Below are 9,030 nucleotides of genomic sequence, written 5' to 3'. Positions count from 1 at the left end.
CATAAGTGTTTGGTCGTGTCAAATTATGTCTACCGCTCACCAAAAAGTGTTTATTTTTGGTTAGAAAAGCGTATGCTCGTACCAGACTCAGAGATATGGTGACCCCTTCTGCGCGATTGTTGGTGTGGCGGGAAGCGCATTCGAGGTGGACATAGACGAGAGTGCGTCGGTTTCCGCGTTAAAGAAGGCGGTCAAGGAGGAGAACGCATCGACGATCACATGCGACGCCAAGAACCTGCAGCTCTTCCTGGCGAAGAAGAAGAAAGGCGCTGGGGTGTGGCTAACGGAGAACGACGTGAAGGACGGTGTCAGTGACACGAGTGATTTGAAGCTATTGGGCGTTGCAGGAGCGCCGCTCAGCTTGGTTGGCTTGTCGGAGAAGGACGTCAAGTTCGTACCCACGCTAGAGGATGTCGAGTCGATGAACACACCTGTTCACGTGCTGGTGGCGTTGCCTCCTGGGACAAGTAGTGCGCCTATTTCTGATGGGTCGGACTTCTGGCTGTCGAGATTTCAACATAGTGAAGTTGCAAAACTTACGCTACTGCCGACACGCGGAGATCTAAATGAATTTATCGGACAACCTCTCCCTGTAAAGATTGGGTTACCGCAGTCTGTGTTTCAAGCTTGGTCGAGTCCATTGATACTAGGCCAACTCCTTCGAGATAAATTGTTCGAGCTAAACGACATTTCGCCGTGCGAATTTTTAAAAGATTCGGTGTTTAGCGCTGCGTTCCTGTACCCGCAGGTGGATGGGGATGCCACAGAGAGTGCATTTCATTATTTCTGGGATTCAATTATCCGTGTGGTGCTCGGGTTTGTGTTTAGGCGTGCTTACATCAACCGGGATTCGAGCAGGAAATCCTCGTCAGGTTTGAAGCGACCCGACTTTTTGTTTGCTTTGGATCATATCTGTGTTTTTCGTGGTGAGGAGAAAGAACCTCGTACTTCTATCACTGTGCCTCGTGAGGAGCTCTTTAAAACGCTGGTGTGGTCCTACGGTGGAGTGCCGTATGTGTTTGGCTATGCTGCGTCGGGCTTCGAGCTAGAATTATTTGCTATCTATCAAGACGTCACGGGCAACGTTAAAACCCACCTTATTGGAGGGTTTAACTTGCAGCATGCGCCGGAACGTTTTCGACTTGTATTGGCACTTCTGAATTTGTGTCTGCTTTTCCCGGCAATTGTGCAAAACTGTCCGGCCTCGGCAGGGACCGAGTTCATGGACATCCATCGCGCCAATGGCGTCAAGGTGCGGTTGAGTCCGATTTTCGTCGATAAGATCTTTCATACACAAGAAGAGTATCGTCGCGTGAAGCAGATCTACGATTCTTTGAAAGCTTATGGGGTTCCTTGTGCCGATGCAGTCGTCACGGTGGATTCAGACCAATTGAGGTTGACACTTAAGCCCCGCGGCATTGAGATGAAGCCATGCAGCTTGAGTGAACTGTTCGTCGCGCTCGGGAACGTTCTCGAGGCCCTTGTAGTCCTCCATCGCAACGGGTGGATGCACAGAGACATCCGTTGGTCTAACGTGATCAAGCATATCGACCGCGTTGAATGGTTTTTGATCGACTTCGCTGATGCAGCTCAAAGTCCGCAGAAATATCCCAGCGGCGATCACTTGACGCACGACGAACACGCTTCAGATATTTTTATGGAAGGTGGATCCCACACGACTGCGGTTGACTTATGGGCCGTGGGATACCTGGTGAAGACAAGCAAGATTGAACGGGAATGGACTGCGGAGCCCGAAAGAGCGCTTTTCCTAGATCGGTTGATGAACCCAGACCCGAGTGCTCGGCCGACGGCAGACGAAGCCTTACAGCTTCTGTCACGTTTTGAACGTGAAGCTGCTGAGCAGGAATCACAGGGCAAGGGTGTGCGCAAGAAGCACAGACGTGCCTGAATTTTTGCATCGCTATGGCACTACCATTACGCGCTGGGACGAAGTACTATTGAACTAACAACAGGAGTAGTCGATGAATGAGCAACACACGTTTTTCTCATACATACTTCGAATGTATGAGAAATCTCGGTTGACGAGAGAAACTCGTTGACACACGCAGCAGCTATCATGCGGTGCGAATGTGGCCACTGGTTGTCGGATACGCCCGCCTTCACGGCGGCCACCCCGATACTATCTATAGTCGGTTAAGTACACCATCGCAGCCTTCTCTATTAATCCCTGAACGCTGGAAATCGTCGCGGTCTGCACCGTCGCCGGCATGTTTGCGTTGAGGGGACGGTGCCAAAGTTTTTAATATCACTCGTCGTGATTGTGCCGTAGTCGGTGAGTTGAGTGGTAGAATGAAAAGCCGGCCTTTTGCATCTTAATAAGCTCGGAGCAGCGGGAACATCGTGACACTTGCGCAAACGCCCGAACTTCCGCGTCCACGGACCAGAACGCCGACCACACGGCAGCGCTGTCAAACAACGCGCAGTCCACGTCCAGCTCGATCATCGCCAGCAGTGCTTTCCTCACCTTCCCGGCTCTCCACACCATCCACCCACTGCCGCCTCCCCGCTGTTACCGTTGCTGCAGTATCCGCCACCCGCATGCCGCCCTTCCACTGTCGCGGACGTCGCCACCCTTGCTCACCACTGTGAAGTGTGGAGGAAGAGCCAGGACTGCGTCCAGCTCAAACCTGAGGCTCAGGTGCCTCCAGGACGCGATGCTCGCGTCCAGAAGCCGGACTTCGACGGACCATTGGCTGGCGAGCCGCCAGCCCCATCCTACTGCTAATCCTACCAATATATGTTACCGGGGTTTTTCCGTGTGCTGCTACACACTCGACAACTTGCGCCGTCAAGAGCAAGCAGCAGCACTCGGTTTTCTCCCCTGCTGGACGTTCAGTCCCTGCAACTTACTGTTGTTACGACTACTTCCTTCATCACAATGGTCACCACTCGGCGTAGCCGAGGAGCGACCATCACTCAGGTTATGAGCCCAAGAAGGAGAGCTGGAAGCCCAGTCCGGAGTACGCAGAGCTCGCGCGCGTCCGACGAGTTGCAGTTGGCCTGCAAGAGAAAAAAAAAAAAAAAACTCTCAGACAAAAACACTGTCAAAGTTCACAGCGTTCATCTAACCCAGTTGAACAACAACTCGAGCTCCTTATGTGCCCCAATTCGGTAACGTCTTAGGAATACACTGGAACCATCTCACATCAGTGGCAGAACATTCTCAGTGGAAGCCATCTACCGCAAGCGCTCACAAAGGCAGCTCATTCAAGAATTCTCAGCGGCTCGAGCACAACCGCAGCGAGTGCCGACGCCGTACGGGCCCCGCCGAGGAAACCCAAGCACAGAGGAACTTACCGCCGACGCCAGCACGCGTCAGAGCGAGCCGCCAAGAAACCCAAGAACGTCCGAGGCTGCAGCGCAGCCAGTCCAGACCGAGGCCGGGACCGACTCCGCTACGGACGAACCCATGGTTGGAGACCACAGATGCACGCGGTGCATGAACCAGAGCGGACACGTGCAGTTGAACGCAAGACTTACCGATACCAACTACCAGACGTGGCGCGTCGAGATTTGTTCCATTCTCGACGTCGCACACCTCTTGGACCCCATCATGGAGCGCGAAACGATGGCAGACCAACGTAACGAAGGACAGCGCGGCTGTTTCAAGCAACGACTGCGTGTTGCTCAACGTGAACTTACGATGGGACTTAGTCAAGAGCTACAGATGCGATTTACAAGTGTTATTCAACGTGCTGATCCTATCCTACTGTGGCGAACACTGGAAGATCATTTTGATAACCATCCTGGAGTAAACAGCGTGTTTCTCAAGCGAGATATGCTGAATCGTCGCCTGCAACGTGACGAACGACTTGACGATTACATTCGTGACATCGACGACTACCAACAGAGACTTCGCCGCGCGAACAAGCAGCTGCCTGAGCAGGAAGCCGTCTCTATCCTATTGTCGAATACAGTGGGTGTGTACCCAGCGGTGGTAAACGAGCATGAAGTACGTATTGGACGTGATGAGTCCATTACGTGGGAGCAAGCGATCGAGCGCCTTCGACTCGCTGACCACTCACGCCAAGAGACTGAGCTACAGCAAGGACGTGGTGGAGGTGGACGTGCCGTCCAGCGAGATGTTGCATTTGTTGGTGGCCGTGGCGACGGACACAACGACGGAAGAGGACGTCGAAACTCGAGCAGCAGTCAAGCACGAGGCAACAACAACCGCAACAATCGTCGCAGCCGCAGCTCATCGCCGCGTGGGCGGAACAAGCGGCAGAAGAGCAAGAGCTCATCCAGTGCGAGGGATGACATCGCCAAGCGAAAGGCGAAGACGAAGTGCAACACGTGCGGAGAGCAAGGACATTGGAGTGGCGATCCTGAGTGCCGCCAGCGTGGCAACAATAACAACAACAACAACTCGAGCAACCCGCCGCGCAGGATGATCGATGTGGTTACTGTGAAGACAGCCAAGTCGGCTGCACCGACTCAAGCTGAAGGACAAGAGCATGTACTCGCGGTGCGTGACAACTTCAACTACAAGGACAAGGACAAGGACCAGGACATGGTGGAGTGGGTGTTGGATAGCGGCGCGCAGACCAACGTCTCGAGCGACCTTACCTTGTTTACGGAGCTACACGAAGACTCAGTTGCAGAGCTAGTCTTCGGCAACGGCACAACCGAGCGCGCAACTGTGGGCACAGTGCTTATGCAAGTGCTGAACGAGCACACGGGCAAGATCGAGGAGCGCCTCCTTGATGACGTGAGCTACGCCAAGTCGGCTGCCTACAACCTGATCTCGCAGACCTACATGCAATTCAAAGGAAACTTCAAGGTGCGCATCTCGCATGATCAGAAGACTACGTGGCTGGTCAAGGACACATTGAAGCTGCGCTTCAAGTACATCCGCGGGATGTACCGCATGTGGACGCCACGTCAGAGCAAGAACGTGATGAGCGTCAAGGCCAGTGAAGCTGAGAACCCCATGACGTTGCTGCACAACCGCATGGGCCACGTAAACATGGAGACTATCAAGACTATGGCAGGAACCTATAACTTTGGCATCAACATGCAGTCGAAGAATTTTGCTCTCTATGAATGCATTCCATGCTTAGAGTCAAAGACGAAGCGCATGAGCTACAAGCGCAAGCCGTCTCGCTCTGCAAAGCCCTTGCACAAGCTTTGTGTCGACCTATGCAGTGTTGGAGTGGATACTTTATAATCGGAAATCAAACCAGTTTCTATTGATTATCGACGAAGCTACGATATACAAGTGGGGATATCTATTAGCCTACAAAGACGAAGCCACGGAGCTGATTCAGAAGCAGATTCGCTGGATCCAGAACCAGTTCCCGAAGGCGACCATCAAGACGCTGTTCTCCGATGGTGGTGGCGAGTTCGTCAACATGCAGCTCGAGACCTTCTGCAAGGACCTCGGCATCGACACGCGTTCATCCAATCCCTACAGCCCGCAGGAGAGCGCTATCGTGGAGCGCACGAACCAGACCGTCATGCGGCAGGTCAGATCTATGTTACAAGCTACGCAAATGCCTGTTTCATTATGGGGAGAAGCCTTCCTACATGCAATTGAGACGCTCAACAAGACGCCGACGCCGGTGTTGAAGGACCAGCAGTCCCCGTACGAGGCCCTGTACGGAGAGCGGCCAGACCTCAGCGTGCTGCGCACGTGGGGGTGCTTGGTGCACGCGCACATCCCTGATGATTCTCGGCAGAGAAAGGAGAAGCTCACTCCAAGGACGCAGATGTGCTTACTACTTGGCTACAGCGAGAAGACCAAGGGCTATAAGCTGCTGAACCTGCGCACAGGATCAGTGACGACGTGCAGAGATGGAAACATGAAGGCACATGAGAAGTACACGGTAAACACTGTGTATATTGAGCAACTTCTTGCAAACACCTACGCTTACGGAGACTACGACTTACCTGCGGAGATCCCGATCGTGCCGATCCGGACGACAATGTCTACGTACCTGCAGCTTCCTGCAGAGCTTGCAGAAAGGCGAGCAGCGGAGATGGCGAAGCTGGCCACTGCTGGTGAGAGCCATGACCAAGGTGTTGAAGTTGAAGCCGAGTCTGCGACTCGAAGTGATGACCCACAGCTACCAAGCGAGGACGCTAAGAAGCCAGCAGCTTCAGTGGGAGGTTCCAAGCGGAAGAACACAAAAGGCAAGAATAAAGCGAAAGCATGTGCAAATCGAGTGGGAGCCTCGAAGGCCAAGGACAGTCGACGTGATGCTCACGAAGACGAGAACTGGGAGCCATGCACGACGCAGAAGTCGTCGCCAGACGACAGTGCAGCTACGTCACGACCGAAGCGGAAGCGACAACCATCCGCCCGACTCAAGGACTACGTAGTGACGAATGTGACGAAGCAGAACGTCGAGGATGTGCAGATCCCCATTAGTCACAAGCATGCGGCAAGGTCAAAGAAGTGGAAGGAGTGGAAAGCAGCGATGCAAGTTGAGATGGACTCACAGCAGCAGCACGAAACTTGGGTGCTCGTGCGACGCACGGAGGCCAAGGGCAAGCGTGTCATTTCGTGCAAGTGGGTGTACGCGCTCAAGAGAGACTCTACGGGCCGGATTAAGCGATATAAAGCTCGACTAGTGATCAGAGGCTTTCTACAACGCATGGGCATCGACTACAGTGAAACATACGCACCTGTTATCAGATTTGAGACGATCAGATGCGTGATCGTATACGCGCTGCAACGCGGATGGGCCATCTTGCAGTTCGACGTCAAGACCGCGTTCTTGTACGGTGACCTCGACGAGGAGGTCTACATGGAGCAGCCTCCAGGCTTCGGAGAAGACTCTACGCGCTACGTATGCAAGCTACAGAAGAGTTTGTATGGGCTAAAGCAAGCGCCTCGCGTTTGGAACAAGACATTGCACAAGTTCCTGACGAAGATCGGACTCGAGCGCCTCGACTCTGACTACGGACTCTACGCCAGGAAAGTGGGAGGGGAAGTCACCATGTTGCTCACGGTGTACGTCGACGACCTACTGCTCCTCGGCCCTAGTGACCTTTGCGCTAAGGTTGCTAAGCAACTCAGTGAGGAGTATGAACTCACATCTCTCGGACCAGTCAAGTATCTACTAGGCGTGGAGATACTGATCGACAGCGAGCGTCGACATGCGGTATTTTGCCAGCGGCAACATATTACGGAGGTGCTAAAGCGATTTCACATGGAGGGTTGCAACGCGGTTGCAACACCGGAAGCGCTGCGCGCTGAGGTGGTCACAGATGCGAAAGATGACTCCCCGCCCCCGTACCGAGAGCTCGTTGGTGCACTACAATATCTGGTCTCAGCCTCAAGGCCGGACATTGCGCACGCTGTGCGTAATCTCAGCAAGTACCTGTCCTGCTTCGACCACACACACTACGCTATGGGAAAGAGGGTGCTACGCTACCTGAGTGGTACTCAAGACCACGGCTTAGTGATGGACATTGTTATTGGGAACGACGTCAAGCTGACGTGTTACACCGATGCTGACTACGCTAATGACCCTGATGACCGAAAGAGTGTTAGCGGGTTCGTGACGTTCGTCAATGGTAACGTGGTTTCGTACGGATCAAGAAAGCAAGAGATTAACGCACAGAGCACAACGGAAGCAGAGTATATTGCCATGAATGAAGGCACTAGAGATCTACAGTGGCTAAGTGGACTCTGTGAAGAACTATGCTGGGAGTTCGCGACTCCGGAGATTATCGGCGATAACAAGTCGTGCATCTATCTGACTGCCAAGCCTGGCAAGCACAGCAAGAACAAGCACATTATGAACAAGTTCCACTTGGTGCGCCACCTCGTGGAGAACGAGCAGCTACGGATTCGCCATGTTGGCACCGACGACATGATCGCCGACGCGATGACGAAGCCATTGCCGAAGGACAAGTTCGAACATTGCCGTGATGGGATGAAGGTGCTGCGCATCGACCGTCAGCAAGGCTCAGCTCGTTCAGTGGGAGCCAAACATCATCGCCATGCGTGAATGCAAGCTACTACTACCAGTTCATGCATGCGAAGGACAAGAAGGAGGAAGAGCGCTACCAAGGACGAAGCGTCGTGCTGCAGCGCAGCTAGAAGATGCTAAGGACATCGTGGTGAGCTCTACAAGGTGATCATGTTGAAGCTGCGCTTCGACTAGATCAAGTGGGAGTGTGAAGTGTGGAGGAAGAGCCAGGACTGCGTCCAGCTCAAACCTGAGGCTCAGGTGCCTCCAGGACGCGATGCTCGCGTCCAGAAGCCGGACTTCGACGGACCATTGGCTGGCGAGCCGCCAGCCCCATCCTACTGCTAATCCTACCAATATATGTTACCGGGGTTTTTCCGTGTGCTGCTACACACTCGACAACTTGCGCCGTCAAGAGCAAGCAGCAGCACTCGGTTTTTTCTCCCCTGCTGGACTTTCAGTCCCTGCAACTTACTGTTGTTACGACTACTTCCTTCATCACAATGGTCACCACTCGGCGTAGCCGAGGAGCGACCATCACTCACGCTGGGGTGTGGCTAACGGAGAACGACGTGAAGGACGGTGTCAGTGACACGAGTGATTTGAAGCTATTGGGCGTTGCAGGAGCGCCGCTCAGCTTGGTTGGCTTGTCGGAGAAGGACGTCAAGTTCGTACCCACGCTAGAGGATGTCGAGTCGATGAACACACCTGTTCACGTGCTGGTGGCGTTGCCTCCTGGGACAAGTAGTGCGCCTATTTCTGATGGGACGGACTTATGGCTGTCGAGATTTCAACATTGTGAAGTTGCAAAACTTACGCTACTGCCGACACGCGGAGATCTAAATGAATTTATCGGACAACCTCTCCCTGTAAAGATTGGGTTGCCGCAGTCTGTGTTTCAAGCTTGGTCGAGTCCATCGATACTAGGCCAACTCCTTCGAGATAAATTGTTCGAGCTAAACGACATTTCGCCGTGCGAATTTTTAAAAGATTCGGTGTTTAGCGCTGCGTTCCTGTACCCGCAGGTGGATGGGGATGCCACAGAGAGTGCATTTCATTATTTCTGGGATTCAATTATCCGTGTGGT

The 9,030-nt window shown here is 53.4% G+C and overlaps 1 protein-coding gene and 1 pseudogene across 1 annotated transcript; one reads left to right on the top strand and one right to left on the bottom strand.

Moving 5' to 3' along the window:
- Positions 1-67: 67 nt before the first annotated feature.
- Positions 68-1,909, top strand: PITG_20163 (annotated as a pseudogene; the record flags this gene model as incomplete).
- Positions 1,910-2,266: 357 nt separating this feature from the next.
- Positions 2,267-2,464, bottom strand: PITG_20162 (uncharacterized protein; the record flags this gene model as incomplete). The annotated part of the gene is made up of 1 exon (XM_002895651.1): positions 2,267-2,464. One exon carries the CDS (start codon positions 2,462-2,464, stop codon positions 2,267-2,269), a length of 198 nt encoding a protein of 65 aa, XP_002895697.1.
- Positions 2,465-9,030: the final 6,566 nt, after the last annotated feature.

Source organism: Phytophthora infestans, genomic scaffold (genome assembly GCF_000142945.1).
Source record: "Phytophthora infestans T30-4 supercont1.143 genomic scaffold, whole genome shotgun sequence".
In the NCBI taxonomy this organism is placed as follows: Eukaryota; Oomycota; class Peronosporomycetes; order Peronosporales; family Peronosporaceae; genus Phytophthora; species Phytophthora infestans.
This window is presented reverse-complemented; position numbering and strand designations above follow the sequence as displayed.